Source organism: Callionymus lyra, chromosome 16 (genome assembly GCF_982586985.1).
Source record: "Callionymus lyra chromosome 16, fCalLyr1.hap1.1, whole genome shotgun sequence".
Classification (NCBI taxonomy): domain Eukaryota; kingdom Metazoa; phylum Chordata; class Actinopteri; order Syngnathiformes; family Callionymidae; genus Callionymus; species Callionymus lyra.
In genome coordinates this window covers 1,003,183-1,022,062 of record NC_141833.1, presented here as the reverse complement: position 1 = coordinate 1,022,062, position 18,880 = coordinate 1,003,183, and the positions used below count along the sequence as shown (strand labels likewise).

Sequence of the window (18,880 nt, the reverse complement as noted above, 5' to 3'; positions counted from 1 at the left end):
TCAGGTGAATCAGCGCCGTGTAAGTGGAGGGATTTGTCTGGAACCCATACTGGTGTTTATAAATCATTCAGTTGAAATCTTAATGTGAGAGTAGCCTTTGTAGATATTTCTTACAATAATTTAGGAAAACAAGTCATATCAGTCTATAATTACCAAGGCAACATGGATCACCGCCTTAAACAATGGAATAAGAACAATATTTAGGTCCTCTTGCACAATGAGTATTACCAAGGACAAAGAGAAAATAAGTGACTGTAATATTCACCGTGTCATCTACCCGACAAGATATGAAGATATTACGAAGATCTTTTTAGTTCATCATTTAGATCACTTATTTCTTTCAGGACGGGCAAATTAAGTGAAACTTCCTGGAATAAAGTCTAATGGATTTCAATTATGAGGGATAGTATCAGCTAGTTTATAATAAATATTAAGACATCCTTAAATTTTGCATTATCTGTATCAAATGGACTGTTGAAATTTTATTTTTTCTGCAACAGCTGATTTATCACTTTCCATGTAGTTTTCGTATAATTTAGGCAGTTCTTAAGTTTTTCACAGTAACTTTTCCTTTTTTTTGCTAATTGAATGGAATGAATTAAACAGACATACCACCTCCAGATCCATTTTCTCTTACATAGTGAACTGGGTTATATCTGGGTTGTTTGTATGTGTAATTATTAGATTCTGAGCATTTTTTTTTTTAATTATCGTGTGGAATAGATGTGATCTTTTGTTTCTGACAACCCGATTAAATTCCATTACCCATGGTTAGTTTATTTTACATCGGGTAGTTGTTGCCCTGCAATGCACTTATGCAGGGTACATTACCTTTAACCCTTAGGTTTTTTTTTTAATTCATTTTTTAAATCTTTTTCCAGAAATGGATTCAGGCTCTAAAGTAGTTAGAACTAATGATTATCAAAATGTGTTCCAACGTTTAGATGCTAACATTTTCTCTTTAGTTCGGAAAATGTATCCTCCTTTAAAAAAAAAAAATTATATATAAATTAAAGAATAGGACAACATTTCAGTGTTTTATTAACACGGTTCAAACATACAGATAGAAAAAAACATGAAAAGACATGAATCAACTTTCAAAGATGTACGGTGGCAAAATCTCAAGATAGAGCTGAGAAGATTAATATTGGAAGGGAATGCATTAATTTAAGAAAAAACAAAACAAAATCAGTGGACTTATTTGACTTTGAATTATGTTTTCTACAACTACCGACAGAGCAATGGAGACAAAAAGGTGAAAATTGATGAGAAATATGACCAATTCTGAATAAACAATACTTTGTTTAGACAGACACCGTTGTCTATACAAAAAAAAGTGCCTCAAACAAGGAACGTTCTCACCAAAAGATTTTGTGGGTCCACACCGACCTTAAATCAAAAGCCTGAACACCAGGCACAACAATATTTACTGTATTGTTTAGCCATTTGCTTTGTGACCTTTATAGGCCAATGGTGTAGGAACGCCCAGCCGGGTTGTGAATGGCAGAGCATGATGGCTCAGTTACTGCCCACTCATACCAAACCTTCTTGCCATTGTTGCAGCGCCAGAATCGCACAGTAACATCATTCCGTGCAATGGGAATAGGTTGCTATGGAGGAGGAAGACAAACATGTTAAATTAATTGCAACAGTAATGACAGGAAGTTATGTTCAAGTCTTACTTTGAGAGGGAAGAAGATGGGAAACCAGGAAAACATTCCAGGTGAATGAGTGGCTGGTTTTATGCCTGTTAGATGCAAAAAGGCACAAGATGTAAACGGTAAAGATTTTGAGATTAGTTCAGTTTATTTTAAAAGGTTATTTGAAATTAATTTGAGAAAGCTTCAGTCTGGGAAATTATTTTAGAAGAAGAAAAAACCCACTAAACCTCACAACAAGAAGTAATGAAGACATCCAAAGTAAAAATAAAATATACAAGCTCCAATTGAGCAGTCAAACTGAATTTGAGATAATGTAATTTTACCTTGTTTCTGCAAACTGCAATGTTAATGATGCTAAGTCAACAACATCATCACTGCCGTGTCTAAATAATTTTGTCATGCTATTCATTTGAGTTAATTTTGATAGTAAAAACTATGTTCTATACCTTCACCCTGACCAGTGATGCAGAGAATATTGTCCATCACCGCCTCCAGTTCTGGTTTAAGTGAGATCATAGTGAAACTCCACTGGACACAAACTCACTAACTGAAATTAACACCCATGACTCCACTAGTGTTACCAACTCAAACTTTAAAAACAAACATCCAAGACGTATGGGATGCAAACACAATATGAAAAATACAGTGATTGAAAAAGCAGTCAGACTTACTGAGCATGACATCTTTGTAGAGTGTAGTCTCGAAGTAACCAGCAAAGCCATGGAGCACCGAGTTGCAATCTACTGTAAATCTTAAGCACTGGTACCTGTTGTTGTTCATATCTACAAGTTGGTAGAATGAATTTAAGCAACATGCTTATAAATCAGAACCGAACATGATGTACCTGTTGTCGGGTGTTTGAAAGTAAAGCAGGGTTTAGGGTCAGCCAACTCATGGAAGTTGTGAAGGCGAACAACGTAGGGTGTCTCGAAGTGGCACTCTGGATCTTTGTCACGTTCCCGACACCCACGAACCTCATTGTAGAGCTTGGAGGATGATAGGGGAGCCAGAAAGGAAGTGTAGGAAGAGGGTATGCTCACTCCATCATCTAAAAGAGAAAATATTTGAAGAAGCAATAACGCATGACAGGTCAGTGAGGATGTCAGTAACACCGTTTGCATTTCATGAAGCATAAAATTGGTTCAGTATCTCACCTTTCATGAAGTGCTGCGCTCCATCTAAACACTCAGGTGAAAGTTCGTTGTCACCGAAGGATCCAAGCAGCTCGCTTACAATAATATCAGCCTTTTCAGGGGCAACCCAGTCCCGCATGTCACATGACACCACAGTAACCTGATCACCCCACTCCTCAAAGCGCCAATTCTCAAGCCTGAAAAAAAACACATTTGGGTTTTAAGACACAAGTTGTGTAAATATAGCCACGACTTGAAAATGCCAAGTTTTGCAAACGTATTATTAATCAGGACGTTACAAATCTAATCGAAAAGTGTAGTATTATCTCAGTTGCAACACCTTCACAACATTTAGGATGATTCTTTATTTAGGTAAAGTGTAGTCATTTCCCAGCCTTCACATCACTTAGTAAAACAATAGTTTTTTTGTTCAAATCCCTAAAGAGAACACGGAAAACAGGCAGGTTATCCTTTAAGTTTAAAGCAACGATGAGAACAAGTTAAAAATACATAATTTTATTCAAAACATAATTTAAGAAAGAGACCAAGTCTGGATACCTGTGCACATTTTTTACTGTTTGACTCACGTAATGACAGCATTTGGATTCTTCTCAACAGCATACACCTTCAACTTCCTGTCTGCTTGTTTAGCAGCACGTATAGAGGCGTTAACCAAGGGGCCCCTGCCTGCTCCCAGAACCATCAGCACCCTGCATCGATGAGACAGTGTTAAACAAAAACAGATACCAAATGGCCTTCTTCTAAACAGGTAAGATTAATTATTCATCATCACATTTCAATTATTTTTTTTTTAAAGAAATACGGCACTCACTGAGTATTGGTGTCTTTCTGATCCTCAGGTACTCTGTCCAGAAGACATTTATAAACAGCCTATGGACAAAAACAAAGATCCATACAAGATTCATGAAGCAAGGTGAACTCATTTAGTTTGGTACTAGTGGTTTGTATAAAGCATAGCATGTCATACTAGTTTATGCATTCATGGGGAGGGTATCGTGTAAATTAAATGCAAGGCTTCAATCAAAATAGTACATCTTTTGGGAATATGGATGAAGCAGATGTAAGGAATAAGCCACACATTATATGGTATAATGGTCTGTACTCAGCGATCATTAAAAACAAATGTATTACAAACGGAACTTATCGTAGAAATATGCTGGTAAAGTTATATCACTTGTCATAGCAATGTATCAAATTAGCAATCCTCAAACCATTAAATAATCTTTTTATTTGGAGATGTGCCAATAGAACATCTACGAAGCCAACCATGTTACCATGTCCTTACCTGTTGATACTGGGCATATTTAATAGGATCCTTCTCAAATACTTCATATGTTTGAGACTCCAAGTTATCCATGAGCGGCTGGGTGTGGCAAAGAAAAAGTAAATATTATAGTTTTAAAAGGGATTCACAAAATCTTATCAAAATAATTTCATACTTGGAGTGGAGACTGAAGATAATCCTCATAACCTTTGGCAAAGAGCTCATAGGCGTTAGGCGCCGGTCGGTTCTGGTTGAGGTATTCAAGGTACTGCAGGTATGTTTGGAAGTCCTTCTCAGTGTGACGACTTGTTCCTGTAAAAATGAACTGTGCCTCCAGCTGGAAATAAAACATTTAATTTAAATTGTTTTATTATACTGGGGTGATCATTTATAGAGGGTTCTGTCTCAATTCTAATTCATTCATTCATTTTCTGCATTCAATTCCATATTGGGGGCTGTATGATGGTAAATTTCAAAGACAGTAGTATTACTCTGCGATTCTCAAATTACTATAGAGCCTCGTGCCGGCAGCCAAAGGCAAACTATATAGTTTTTATACTGTACGAACATTTTAAAGACTGCATGTAAAATAAAAAATTATGTACGAACATAATTGTACTTCAAACATCGGTCATAAACGCTTCTGAGTCGTCACTGTGAAAGTCTCAAAACTTTGTCTCCCATCTGAGTGCCACATTATACGACCAAAACATTTGCAGGCATGTATATATTGGTTAGGAAATGAATGCAGTGGAAAAGAGTAAAAAAAGGGCTATTGAGTTTTTGTTAAGACATGTACAACTCCATTTATTCAGAATGGTGAATACAATTAATATTATGGTGAATTAAAGGTTTTATTTCTACTTTACCCACACTTTAAAATGTCAAGACAAGAATTAAACTACATATAGTAGAAATACATTTACCTTAAACAGACGAAAGATTATCCTTTGATGGGCTTTTGACAGGACTGGGAATCCCTTCTTATTGGTGAGGAAGATGCTGGTGGGAAGTATGGCTGCTTTAATGGGCTCTCCGAGCCACTTGTCGATCACAGTGTCCGAGGGCAGGTCTGCGCCGACTTCAATAGCTTCAAAGCATCAAAACAGGGTTTTTCAGTGCCGAGTGATATTTATACCAGCCCATTTCCTTAATAGTTTAAATCTTACCGAGGCAGATCCTCTTGTTGTAGTCACACAGGGTCCGAAAAGAGTGCCACCTGAACAAAAATATATAGGTAAACATGAATAGGATGTTTAAAGGGATTGAATAGAAACGGCTTAACATGCTGAAAGAACACACTGCGTTGTACACAAGAACTGAAACAAAATGAAACGTACCAGCTCCAGGTTTTCTCGTCCACATTTGCATCATCAGGGTCAGCGGTAGGCTCATCCTCAATCAGATCCTCCCGCAGGTCCTCGGCAGCCAAGAGAGGGATTTGGATCCAAAACTGAAAAGGAACCAGAATTTCTTTGTTCCCATGATGTTTTAGATTAAGTATAACAATATGAACAGCTATGCTCTGTAGACACATTTTACCAATATTGCTTATTGTATCATTACCTTCAAGTTAGGGCTGTACACCAGGTCTTTATTTTCACTATGATATTAATATTTCATATACAGCCATACGGGTAAGTAGCCCAGACAACATCCAGAACGTGAAGGACGGGGAAAAAAAATGGTAGCCGGCTGTGGCCACACTAGTAATTTGCTTCACCGCCTTAGCCGAAAACATGTTTTAGAGTACCAGGAGTTTTAAAGAACCCTCCCCATCCACAGCTCAACCTGCAAGTAGGAGACATCCATTCAAGATGTGTTCGTTAAGGGACTGCTTATGAGAATAAAAGCAAGCAGTGTGTCGACATAACGACATCACATTCCACCTCGCCAAGGATAAGGTTCCTGTAAATACCGTAGATAATGATGGTTAACTTCACTTATTATGCAAACTATGTTCAATAGAATGTTCCATTTGGACTGAAGCCATTGTCATTCTCATCTTTAACTTAATTACTGGCACCATACTTTGAATGCTTTACCCATGTCTTGACATAAACATGCTACAGTCCTTATGACAGTAAAATGGGCTATTTAAAGCCTGCAGTAATTCTTTTTAGGTGAAAATGTGTACAACACTCACATAAAAATAGAAAAAATACCATGAAATATGTTGCAAAAATGTACAAAAATACTGTGATATGAATATGTTGCCATACCGCTCAGCCCTACTTCTAGTTAATATTGTTACTTTATAAATGCTTTTGTTTCGCTTGTTATGCAACCGACTTCAGTGGGCATTCGCAAGGCATATTGCTTTATTCATAGTGAATGGACTGACATTTCAAAAATCTGTAAAACTTTCGTAATTTAAGTAATAGTTGTTCAGCAAACTTGAAAGTTATAGTTTAAATGAGGGTGAGTCGAAAAGGAGTGAAGTTTGAATTTTGGGTGAACTAAGGGTTGGGATTATTTTGGGAGTAATATGTTCCTTTTTGAATGGATGTACATTTTTGCCTAGAACTCTAAAAGGGAATTTACTTAAATAATCTCAAACCTTAGTCAACATGAGGGTGAGCATAAAATGAGTAAATTGTGCTGCCATCTCCTCATTATAACCCAGATTGTTATTCGGTGTACTTTTTTCTAGAAACTTTACAAACCACTCTTACGTTTGAAGTGTGGTGTCCAGACTGGATGTGGTTCAGTAACACACGGGCCAAGTTTGCATTGTGAGGACCCCTCACTGGAATCATAAGCACAGGCACTCCCAGGTAGGCTGAGAAGTGGAGTTCTTGTGCCAGAGCCTGATGTGGAACACAAAGACAGGAATCAAGGCATGTAAAGGAGCGTTAAACAACAGCATGATAAATATGCTTAGGAGCCAGATGCAATTTTCATATTTGACTTACAGCCTCAGAATTTCTACGATCAGTCTCTATCTCAGAGTCTGCATTGATCCATGCAGAGAGCTTCCCAACAATAAGAGTGTTCCAATCTAAAAAATCAGAAAGACACAATAGGTGACGTGATTGACACGCTTGACAACAAACAAACTTTAATAATGAGTGATACATTTAGGGAGTGTGTAACTTTACCGGATTAACTAGAAATATGTCCTTATAAAACACCGACTCAGAGTTCATCAGCTGAATACTGAAGTGTGCCAAGAATTTAATTTGTAACCATTAAAATGCAACTTAATCCATGTAGTATACCAATGATTTTTTTTACGACATTGTTAGTAACTTAGTGATGATACATCCTTATCCAATTCAAAGTGTTACCTCTTGTCATTATTTGACAGTAGAAGTGCAATACGGATTAAAAGGGGAAAGCAATGAAAAAAAAAATAGGTGTTGAACGAGGTCATTTGTTTGAGCAAATCTAGTTGCTAAAGTCACCTCTTCCGCAGAGCAGCAGGTCGGATCTGGTCTGGGCACCAGGTCTGGATTTAGCGGGCTCCAACTCAAACTCTCTCCTGAACCTCGGGTGGAACAGGGGCATGCAAAGAAAGTCGAACCTGGACAGACGAGATGCATTTTAAAACCAGTTCCCCATACAAGTTTATTGAACGATCGCAAAATTAAATGATATATTTGTACTAAAGTGCAGACACGTTGGTTGTAAACATGCTACAGTTTAACTATCCGAGCCGCATTCTCGGTGTGGCTCTGCACGTGTTGATACATTGCCGGCTAGCTTAGCAGCAACATGGCTAACAACAGGCTAACATTAAGATCAGACTTTTCCACTCTTCAGATAAATCGAAAGCTTTCCCCTACCCACGCTTCGCGACCGCTGCCAGCGAGTCAGTCACCTCCGGCACACAGTTCAAGTCTCTCCCGCAGGACACCCTGGTTGACGTGCTGCCGGACGCCATGACTAGACTCTCACTGAGCGTCCGATTGGAATCGACTTGACCGTGACGTCAGATCTGACGCGGCAACACGCGCCATCTTGGCTCCGCCTGGAGACCTCTGTGGCTCTAAAATGGCATCAAACTCACTGGTGATGGTTTACACTCGGACTAAGGTTATTTAAAATAAAATAAAATAAAAAAATGATTCAGAAAAATGTCAACCCCCAACCATTTCAAGTGTTATTGTGTATCTCCCGGAAATTATTGCACTGTCTTGTAGCATTCTTAAAAATTGTTTAGTTGAATACAGTTTTCCTTGATTTTCTGGAACTCCTGTTGTGTTATCAGTTTTATCTTGACCTTTAAAGTATATACTTTATTGAATATTGTTTTGATTGTTTAAGCGCTTTGTGACCCTGGTCTGGAAAAGCGCTAGAAAGGCGCTATATAAATAGAGATTATTATTATTATTATTATATAAATAAAAATTACTTACTTACTTACTTACCCTTTTCAAAACATAAAAAATAGTTGTGGTAACAAAATAAAACGAATTTTTTTTAGCTACACCTATCAGTGCATCATTATATATGTGAACATATCAGCAGCATCTCATTTTCTCTTTTATTATGTGCAGGATGGAATTACAGTCATATCTGACTCCCAACACTTTTGACAAATGAGCTTCAAGCTGTCATTTGAAGTGGCTATAAAGGTGTGTGTGTCCTTCACTAGCTTGTATCACAAGACAGCATCAGGGGTGTGGGAACGCTCTAGACTACATCGGACTTTTCTTCTTAAAGGATACATATCTCAAGATTTTTGTTATATCTTCATGGCTTTGGAGGATGTTTGTCAGTTTAAGAACACTCTGGTAAACCACAAGTGGTTGACTGATGATTGCAATCTGGAATGGAGGACATTCAGATTAAATCAAAATATTCCGCTGAACCTATCTCTTCCGAGTCATTCGACTTTTCATAGCAACCTGCTGCACAAGCCGATCAAAAGACCATTTCCTCTGACTCATGGAACCACGACTCTTGGATTCATCTACCAAGGAGGGGTGATAGCTGCTGCCGACACTCGTGCCAGTGCTGGGGGACTCGTGGCCTGCCCCTCTGTTTCTAAAATAACTCCGATCCATTCCCATTTGGTTGTAACCTCATCTGGAAGTGGAGCCGATTGCATGCTTTGGGAAAGAATATTGAAAAGAGAAATCCGACTTTATCAGTTACGGCACAACCGCCGTCTATCAATACGTGGAACTGCTAAGCTCCTGTCTTTTATGCTCCATCCCTTTAAAGGAACAGATGTGTGTGTGGCCCTTATACTGTGTGGATGGGACAAGGCTACTACTGACACATTAAGTGGAAGTGTCTTGACTGCTGCTGCAGGAGATGCTAGAGAAAAAAATAAATCCACTCCTCTTCAAAGCGGGCCGAGCCTTATTTACGTGTGCAGTGATGGCGCCCGACTTCATGGGAGTGTCTTCTCCGTTGGCTCTGGCTCTCCTTATGCTTACGGGATACTTGATGAGGAAATGAATTGGAGGATGAATGAAGATGAAGCAATCTCCGTGGCCAGACAGGCAGTCTTTGGAGCTACTCACAGGGATGCATATTCGGGAAATAATGTGGATATTTTTCACGTTACAGCTGAGGGATGGAGTCAGCAACAAAGAGAGGACCTAAAAGAGAAGTACTACCAAGAAAAAGGGGCAAATAACAAGGAGTAATAGTAAGCTTCTGAATTACAAAGTTGCTTAAAATAGGCCTGCTTATTCATCCATACCAATGTGATTAAATAAATGCATTTTTGTGATACCTATACATTAAAATCAATGTCTCCATCTTATTGTTTGGGAATGTAAAATAAATGCAATAAATGTATTATGTAATACAAATATTTATATATTCTGTACATCATAGTCTTTATTTTGTTATCTGATGAAGATCAACTGCTTGTGTTTTTTGTTTATTCATAGTTAACTTTAGGGGAATCACAGTTACGTGAAAATGCAATGAAAAGGGTCTTGGTTATTTGGCTGCTTTGTTAACAAATGTCAGCTGGAACATTCTCAAATATATTAATAATATCCTTAGATACAGATCTTAAATGAATTTCCAAAATGGCCACTCAGATAGAAGAAAGACATCCTAATAGAAATACAACAAAAAATATTTAGAATCCAAATAGCAGGCATAATTATTGCATTTCTCTGGTTCCCGGCTCATGAAGGGTTTAAGGGATATTAATTTCATTTGCAAAAGAAAAAAACAACAAAAGGATACGTCAACAACAAAGTTTCACTCAGTAGAGCAGAAATAAAAATCAAAAGTTGAAGAAAATTGTCAGAAAAAAGGGCAGGTAGATTGGAACAGAGAATTAAAAAATGAATTAGACAAATTAGAAACACAATACGAATCTGATAAGAATAAGCAATTATATCAAAGTTAGGATTTGAAGACACAGGGTTAAACATTACAATTTATTAAATGAAGAAGCACAGATCAGGAAACTGTGAAAATTGTGAAAACCCAGAAACAATATATCATGCTATAAATGAATGTCCAAAATACATAAAAGAGAGAGAAAAGCATTTTGAGGAATTTAAGGAAGTAAATAATATATATGGATTTTTAATATATATTAAGTAGAACATTTTATGAGAAATGTTACGAGTCTGCTGTACCACCGACAGGGGTCACTCGTCATGGCATAAAACTATTTCCCGCGGAAGTTGCTTGTCATCGTACGGTCCCAAAGATGGCGCTCGGAAGCGTGTTGAACAGCTATTGTGCCGATTTTTCAAATAATGAGTTTTCTCTTGGTTGCGGAAAAGCTATCGGCTTTGATGCCACACCGAATGACAGTCTCTCATTTTCTCTGAGAAACTCCATGGGTCCAGCGGAGGAGGAAGACGTCGAGAGGAAGATTGAGTTCCTTCATGGAACAACAACATTAGCATTCAAAGTGAGTAGGTTACGGTTTCATAATGGATACTTTGGTTTGGCTGACCATGTAAAGTCGGTATATTAATGTGTATTCTGTCTTCCTTTAGCTCTGGTCAAATAACAGGCAATATGTTTATGATGATACGTTTAGTTAGATGCCAAGTTAGCTCGTTAGCATTGCTAAAAACCGCTGTCTCATCGTAGACGGTTCGACTAGTGCTTGACTGGTTTAAGTTATGAACGTAATAATAGTTCATGTTTGGCCTCCTGGACAAAGGTTTAGATTACTTTTTTGTTTTCTAGATCAAGTGTCAAGTAAATAAAGCACAAGGTTGACACATGCTACATGTTGGCTTGAATAAGTGAAAATCACCAATCATAACATTGTCATGGATGACTCGTCTGTCAAACAGAAGCACATTTTAAACGAAAAATGCCATCGGTTTGGGTGGATGAGGTTCTTGGTCCTTTAGTGTCAGTTCTACAATTATATAAACCCAAAATGGTAACTTATTCAATTGGCTGATGGTTATTATAACCGCATTCTTCACATACACATGCATGGTCTTGGGTGAAAATTATAAAAGACGGTTTAAATGATATTATTAGACCGATGTCCTCACTTCCATGCCAGTTATAGCAAACATCTGTCATCTTTGACAATATCTTGTAACTAAGATGGTTTAAGAAATATGATTTAATTAATAATTTCTTAAAAAGTCAATAGCTGAAATATTATGTTTTAATGATCAATCTACTTAAAATTACAATTATTTATTCAAAATGTGTAACCTGCCATATTAAATGATCTGAGACCTTTCAATTTGTTCATGTCATAAAATGTTTATAAAGACACTTTACTCCTGTACTGCACACCACAGTGTCAGACTTGATGTCCTTCAGCCTGACATACTGTGGTCGATCAGTAAGATAGTCCGTAATCCAGGAGACCAGACCAGGGTCTACATGCATCTTAGTCAGTTTGTCCTGCAGCAGAGTGGGTTGGATAGTGTTGAAGGCACTAGAAAAGTCCAGGAACAGGATTCTCACTGAACCGCTTCCTTTATCCAAGTGGGAGTAGGTCCGATGCAGGAGGTGAAGGATGGCATCTTCCACACCAACTGCTGGCTGGTAGGCAAACTGCAGGGGGTCTTGCGCGTGCTGGACTTGTGGCCTGAGATGTTTGAGGACCAGCCGCTCCAGCGTCTTCAGCGTCTTCATCAGCTGCGAAGTCAGTGCCACCTGTCTGTAATCGTTCAGCACACTCGGTCTGATCTTTTTAGGGACTGGAACGATACAGGAAGTCTTCCACAGAGTTGGTACTTTCCCCAGCTGTAGACTGAGGTTGAAGACATGCTGGAGCGGCTCAGCTAGTTCAGCAGCGCAGGTCTTTAGCAGTCGAGCAGACACCTTATCAGGACCAGCAGCCTTCCCTGGACGAATCCTCCGAAGTACATCCTGTACCTGGAGTGAGGTGAAGCTGGGAAGTGGTTGGGTAAGGTGACCTGCTCAAACCTGTTGAAAAAGTTGTTCAGTCCATTTGCCTCCTCCACCGTGTCCACTGCAGTCAGAGAGGCCTTGGTCTTGTGTCCAGTGATGGTTTTAACACCATCCCAGACCTCTCTTATTTCTTCTCGGCTCAGCTTCTCCTCCAACCTCCTCCTGTATGTCCTTTTCCTCCCTCAAGCATCGCTTCACCTCCTGCTGAGCTGATCTCATGGCGTCCCTGTCTCTGCTCCTGAAAGTCACTTTCTTCCTGTTAAGGACATCCTTGACCTCCTTTGTTACCCACGGGTTATTATTGGGGTAACAGCGGACAGTCTTAGTAGGGGCGACAACGTCCAAGCAGAAATTTAAATAATCTGTTAGACAGTGTGTCTGTCCCTCGATGTCCTCACCATGAGACTTCAGAAGCACATCCCAGTCTGTTGTTTCAAAGCAGTCTCTGATGGCGTCCTCCACAGCTGGTGTCCACTTTCTGATTGTCATAGTGGTCACAGTCTGTCTCTGCACCAGAGGAATGTACTGTGACTGAAGGTGGACCAGGTTATGATCGGACCTTCCAAGTGGAGGAAGAGGTTTTGCTCTGTAGGCGTCCTTCAAGTTGGAATAAAGAAGGTCAATTGTCCTGTTATTCCTGGTGGGACAATCCACAGCCTGATGGAAAGTAGACAGAGTAGAGTCCAGGTTGGCATGATTAAAGTCTCCAGAGATGATGATAAATGCGTCAGGATGTTGATTCTGAAGTCGAGCTGTCATTGTGTGGATCTTCTCACAGGCAGATGCAGCCGCAGCGCTCGGAGGAATGTAAACACACAGCGCGATCACGTAACTGAACTCACGCGGTAGATAATATGGACGCATGCTGACAGCCAACAGTTCTAAATCTTGACAACACGAGACTTTCTTCACAGTAACGTGTCCCGGACTACACTAGCGTTTATTCACGTACATGATCATACCTCCTCCTCTGCGCTTCCCACAGGTGTCTGCGTCTCTGTCCGCTCTGACGGTGCTGAAACCAGGCAGCTCCACGTGTGAGTCCGGAGTCAGCTGCGTGAGCCACGTCTCCGTGAAGATCAACAAGCTGCTCTCTCTGTAGATCCGCTGGTTGTTGAGGGCAGACAGCACGTCGATCTTATTCGTCAGTGAATTGACGTTCCCCATCGTGATCGTTGGGATCGTTGGTCTGTGACGTCTCCGATTGTACGTTAGCTTAGCCTTTAGCCGCTTCCTTACCCGACAGCCACGATACCGGCGCTGAAGTTCGATCGGGATCTCGTGGTGATCTCCAGCCCGTGCCATTGACTTCAGCGACAGTAGATCCTCTCTTGAGTAAACAAGACGATTCTCTCCATATTCAAAAATTGACAATCGAAAATTGCTGCGGAGCTACTGGAGAGGCAGCCGTCCTTGTCGGCGCCTTTAATCCTTTATTCTTTATCCTTTATCCTTCATTTGGTGATGAATGAGGAAAAACTTCCTTTTAACAGGCATGAGTACATGACTTGCCACCACAATGCCTTTGGCAATCTTTTAACTAAATCATTACAAATTGTGTCTAATCAAACCTTTCATCTTTTTTCTTTTCAGTTCCAGCATGGCGTTATCGTTGCTGTTGACTCTCGTGCCACAGCGGGCTCCTATATTGCCTCACAGACGGTCAAGAAAGTAATTGAGATAAACCCTTACCTGTTGGGAACTATGGCTGGTGGAGCTGCTGACTGTAGCTTTTGGGAACGTCTGCTGGCCCGTCAGTGCCGCATCTATGAGCTCCGCAACAAGGAACGCATCTCAGTGGCTGCAGCGTCCAAACTGCTCGCTAACATGGTGTACCAGTACAAGGGCATGGGACTCAGCATGGGAACCATGGTGTGTGGCTGGGACAAGAGAGGACCAGGTAATTCTTTAGAAGGTCATGTGCAACAGATTTGACTGCAAAAATGGCATTGATAATTATACTGCAAAAAAAAAGTTATACAAAACATGAAAAATAGAAATACTTGATTTATATGAAACCACCTTATTGCATCTTAGCATAAATGCATATATCTTTGCCGGAAAGACACAAGTACCTGTACAGACGTTTTCAGCACAGGTAAAAATGTCAACATCAAGAGACTGTTTCTGGTTTAGAATATCTGACCCTTGGGTTGTCTCTGGTTCAATTTCATGAAGTTATTTTAAATGCACACAGTGGGACATCAAGCTTATAAACATCTAACTGAACATTGAGAAATGTATCCCCAAAAAAATCACAAGTTGTTTGGGTAAGCGTTGAGCAGGGTTTTGCCTCGTATGTTTAAATGATGAAAGACTATAATGAAATTGAATCACAGTAGTTTGTTGCAATTAGGAGAAACACTCGTTAATTTTGATGTTACCTGATAACAAGCTAAATAGCTAACTACTTATTGATTGAAAGTGAACCAGCTCGATTGTGTCCTTCAGAGGTGTTAGTGCATCACCGTCTTGCCATGGTGGAAGGCAAGTCTGCTACCACAAGATGGAGCTCCATTGCCTCCTACCAATGTACGGTTTGAGGTTGATATAAAGGCAGACTGATCACCACACATTGTTGAAAACGGAAGAAGTTAGAGGAAGGTGGGGTGGCGAGTCTGAGAAAGATAATTTGTGCCAGCCCTGCTTTGTAACAATTTTTACACTTGGGTATATATACAGCAATATATACAGTTATTGTGAAGGGATTCAATTTATACTGCAGTGTAAATGTAAGGCCATACCAGCCAGCCCTAGCCAGAAGGCGCCACATTTGTTTTGCATCTGGTGGTTCAAGTGGTTGCAAATTACAACATTTTCTAACAAAGACTGCCCTTTCTTCATCCTTCCCAGCAGTGGTGCTCCGACTTATCAGCCACCAATCATAATTGTAATTTTTTTTGTTGTAAAAACGGCGTGATCCACATTTGTTGAAGAATCCCTTTCATTGATGTTCACAATATAATTTGAGTTTTGCGTGAAATATCACTTTAAGTTAGTCCTGAAACGGAGGAAATTAATAATACCTCATGGAGGAAATGCGCTTTTAAACATTTATACGATAAATTAAGTTTAATTCGACATTTAAAAAACAAACATTTGGCAGAGAACAGACTTTTCAATGTTAATGGCAGAGAACGAGAAGAGAACAGCCAAAGTACCAACAGTTGGATGGCGCTACAAGATTAACAGTCAGATAGCAAAGCAAATAACACGAAAAATTATTAAATGAATCGGACTAGCTGACCATCCTTTCTCAGTGGTTGAAGACGTTTTCCTCCAACTGCTCTCACTTGAAGCTCTGATACGCTCTAACGGAATGTAAATTGGAGACGAACATAAATGGAACTGTGAGCGAAAAGCAGAGATGCTTCTCTTTATTAAAAACAATCCTTACCCAACATTCTGGTAATGCTGTAAGATATATTGCCTATTTTACTTTCTAAACTATTTGGTTAGTTAAAAGCCTTAATATTTTCATCTGTTGTGTTAAATATAACAGATAGTTATTCAGTTCTTATTTTGACTAAATACTTGTGTCTGCTAGGGTGTTTGTGATCTCTTTTAGAAGAAAGTAAAACTTGCTTTGTGTGATTGAGGCGATTTCACAGTTATTTATTCCAGATCATGTAGCCAGTAGCTCTCATCATAACTAAATCGATGATCTTTCTATAGTCTGTGATCGGCATCGGTGATTGGTAGCGTTAAACTTGATCGGAGAATCCCTGCTTCCCAGGTTTTTTGTAATTACTGCTCTGTCACCCAACTGATATGTGCATTATAGGGAAAAAAAGAGAGCTATTTGTTTGTTAAATAAATTATTTTAAGGGTGAAATTTAAACATTACTTTTAATCATGGGCTTTTATGTATTTAAAAAATCCCTTGAGTAATTTCCACTAGATGGCACTGTGACGTCATATTCTCAGTTTCTCTAGCGACATCCCTCTTCATATGGTTTAAGGCGAAATCTAACTGTGTTCTCAAGTCAACCACAGCTACATTATAATAAGAAATCACTGAGGTTCAGACTGATGTCTGCTAACCAAAAATGGTTGATTTGCAGGGCAATCAATTGGGGAATAATATAATAATTCTTACATTGTTTTAACAAATGGATCTGTTAATGAATTAATCAATCTATATTACACAGGTGCATTACGTCAGGACAATGGCTTTTTATTTAATTATTGTGCATTAAAATGGTCTTTGTCATGACCAGATAACATTTTAAATTATACATTTGTTTTGTTATTTATCTAGAAACCAGCTGTCCAGAAGCTCAGAAGTAGCTTTTTTCTAAACTCCCAGACTCCCCAAGTGTGCTTTGGTTGACAAATGAAAGGCCATAACCTGTTTGATTCTAGCCAACCATCCAGTGCTTTTGCATCTTAGCACATTATATCAACTGTCACTTCAATCACACTGCTGTTTAGACCAAGGCCCCTGTTTGGTGCTGCTGCAGTTCCACTATCCAAGAGTCTAGTGGTCACCTCGACCCAGAGGCAGCACACGGGTTGAGTGTTAATTTATCATAGAAGAATATTAGCCGTTTATAATGCATCTGTAAGTGAGTACCGCTTTCACAGATTTTGCATTGAGAAAAAAACATACATACTCACTGACGTATGTATCCATCATCTACACAGCTGTCTGGGCATGCTCACAGGCTAATATCATCCATCTCGCATCAATATGAACAATGGTTCCTGTAAAACAAAACAAATGTGACTACAAAGAACAGTGTGCCGCAAACTAGAAACGTACATCATAATAGTTTGTTTGGCCTTTATTTAATTTGCTAGTGTTGTCATGATGGTAGCATTTATGCAGTCTTAGTCTAGTGTAAGTAAACTATTCAGTAATGAAACCAACAGTCAATCATTTTTCCTTTCAAGCTGCAGCCTTCCAAGTATAAAATGGGTGACTCTTTAAACGTTTTTTTGGTGGATGCCTCGTCCGCAGGTTCATACTTATCTATATATACATATATATATATATATGTGTATATATAGCTGTTGAAGCAAGTGCTGCTTTGCTTTAAGAGGTTTCAGTTGTTTAAAATTCCTTTCTGAGAATATAAACTAACCCCATGATTGTAACATTTAAGTGATTTTCAATAATAAAAAAGTTTAAAAATATGACAAAACATGTTGAATAAAATATTTTAATGGCAAATTAGACCCGAGCTATTGTGGATGGTTGGGGTTAAACAACAGGTGAGCAGCAGGGCAAATCACAACACAAGGATTTATAGATTTCTAAATGCTTTGTATGTTTCTCTGGTTCCTTCTGTTTGTGCAGCATGTTCAATTTTGGATTATCTTATCTTGACTATTAATAAACTGGAATATTCTAATGTATTATTAGGACAAGAGTTACTAATCTTTAAAATCTTGCAAACTGATGTATATATACACTACCTGGCACAACATGACTAATAAATGTTCTTTTCTTTAGGGCTGTACTACGTTGACTCTGAGGGAAACCGCGTATGTGGCGACCTGTTTGCGGTTGGTTCAGGCTCTATGTACGCGTATGGTGTCATTGACAGTGGCTTGCGGCAAGACATGTCAGTGGAGGAGGCCTGCGAGCTTGGACGACGGGCCATCTTCCAGGCCACATACCGTGATGCCTACAGCGGTGGTCAGGTCAACCTCTATCATGTCCACAGTGAAGGCTGGACCCAGGTGTCACAGGAAGATGTTCTGAAGCTCTATCAGAAGTACAACGATCAGGCATAGTTGGTAAATTCAAAATATTGCAATTAACCTGCTTTTGAAAAAGTGCTTAACTTTTGTAGTGCTAATCATTTAAATAAAGGAATCTTCTGTTATTGCTGCCATCTTCTGGCATCACACCAGTTGCTGAAACATTGGCTTATGATGAAATTTGTACGATGTATAGTAGATTTTTCTGCCTGTATGTCCTGCAAATTACTTTTGTCCCTCAATAAAAGTATCTGAATTTCTCTTGTCCTCAAACATATTTTTCACTTGCAATGTTACCTCTTGGTTGGTCCTGAAATTTTGTGAAAAGTTTCATCACTCATTTTACCCTAGTAAGTAAAGGTTATTTGTAAAGCGCCTTTCTAGACCAGGGTCACAAAGCGCTTTTACAATCATAAACAATTCTGACTCAAACACAGAGAGAGAAGAAGATTGTTCCGTGGCTTGGTGGTGAAGATCCTGTGCTGGCGAGGCCCTAGTGATTCTGCTGTCAGGAGCGGCGTCCGGCTGGGGGTACTTTGATCCTGTCGGGCTTCGCCTTGGTTTAAACCAGTAAAGGGCTTGGGGTTTTCCTCATTTACTGTCACCAGTTTCAGAATGTAATCAGATCTGGCCGTTTCCATCATCTCGTTGAATGAGCACATCAGATCCCTGAGGTGAATTCTATGCACCTCAAGTTTAGTGAATTTCCAGAGACACTCGGTCAAGTCTCTTCAGCCTCAGGAGAACTTTATTTCCCCAAAGGGAACTGT

General features: G+C 39.3%; 3 protein-coding genes across 3 annotated transcripts; 2 read left to right on the top strand and 1 right to left on the bottom strand.

The window, feature by feature from the left end:
- Positions 1–1,024: 1,024 nt before the first annotated feature.
- On the bottom strand, positions 1,025–7,998 carry prmt5 (protein arginine methyltransferase 5). Its single transcript, XM_087811577.1, has 16 exons — positions 7,868–7,998; positions 7,487–7,605; positions 6,995–7,080; positions 6,755–6,889; positions 5,420–5,532; positions 5,249–5,298; positions 5,006–5,169; positions 4,255–4,416; positions 4,101–4,178; positions 3,627–3,685; positions 3,382–3,504; positions 2,816–2,991; positions 2,506–2,709; positions 2,333–2,443; positions 1,683–1,747; positions 1,025–1,610 (listed from the first exon to the last, which is right to left on the bottom strand). The coding sequence occupies exons 1-16, from the start codon at positions 7,963–7,965 to the stop codon at positions 1,461–1,463; spliced, it is 1,893 nt and encodes a 630-aa protein (XP_087667703.1). The 5' UTR covers positions 7,966–7,998; the 3' UTR covers positions 1,025–1,460.
- A 794-nt stretch (positions 7,999–8,792) lies between these two features.
- psmb11a (proteasome 20S subunit beta 11a) lies at positions 8,793–9,682 on the top strand. The gene is made up of 3 exons (XM_087811724.1): positions 8,793–8,818; positions 8,929–9,296; positions 9,381–9,682. The coding sequence occupies exons 1-3, from the start codon at positions 8,793–8,795 to the stop codon at positions 9,680–9,682; spliced, it is 696 nt and encodes a 231-aa protein (XP_087667850.1).
- Positions 9,683–10,693: 1,011 nt separating this feature from the next.
- On the top strand, positions 10,694–18,370 carry psmb5 (proteasome 20S subunit beta 5). Its single transcript, XM_087811108.1, has 3 exons — positions 10,694–10,920; positions 13,995–14,301; positions 17,860–18,370. Exons 1-3 carry the CDS (start codon positions 10,714–10,716, stop codon positions 18,141–18,143), a joined length of 798 nt encoding a protein of 265 aa, XP_087667234.1. The 5' UTR covers positions 10,694–10,713; the 3' UTR covers positions 18,144–18,370.
- The last annotated feature ends 510 nt before the right edge of the window (positions 18,371–18,880 follow it).

Bases quoted from the DNA above. Each gene is read 5' to 3' on its own strand.
- prmt5 (XM_087811577.1), bottom strand. From the start codon at position 7,965: ATGGCGTCCGGCAGCACGTCAACCAGGGTGTCCTGCGGGAGAGACTTG. The intron at 6,890-6,994 runs GTAAGTCAAATA...GTTCCACATCAG, and splicing joins ATCGTAGAAATTCTGAGGCT to GCTCTGGCACAAGAACTCCA. The intron at 2,710-2,815 runs GTGAGATACTGA...TTTCTCTTTTAG, and splicing joins AGCGCAGCACTTCATGAAAG to ATGATGGAGTGAGCATACCC.
- psmb11a (XM_087811724.1), top strand. From the start codon at position 8,793: ATGTTTGTCAGTTTAAGAACACTCTG. The intron at 8,819-8,928 runs GTAAACCACAAG...GACTTTTCATAG, and splicing joins GTCAGTTTAAGAACACTCTG to CAACCTGCTGCACAAGCCGA. The intron at 9,297-9,380 runs CTACTACTGACA...CTCCTCTTCAAA, and splicing joins ACTGTGTGGATGGGACAAGG to GCGGGCCGAGCCTTATTTAC.
- psmb5 (XM_087811108.1), top strand. From the start codon at position 10,714: ATGGCGCTCGGAAGCGTGTTGAACAGCTATTGTGCCGATTTTTCAAAT. The intron at 10,921-13,994 runs GTGAGTAGGTTA...TTTTCTTTTCAG, and splicing joins CAACAACATTAGCATTCAAA to TTCCAGCATGGCGTTATCGT. The intron at 14,302-17,859 runs GTAATTCTTTAG...TCTTTTCTTTAG, and splicing joins CTGGGACAAGAGAGGACCAG to GGCTGTACTACGTTGACTCT.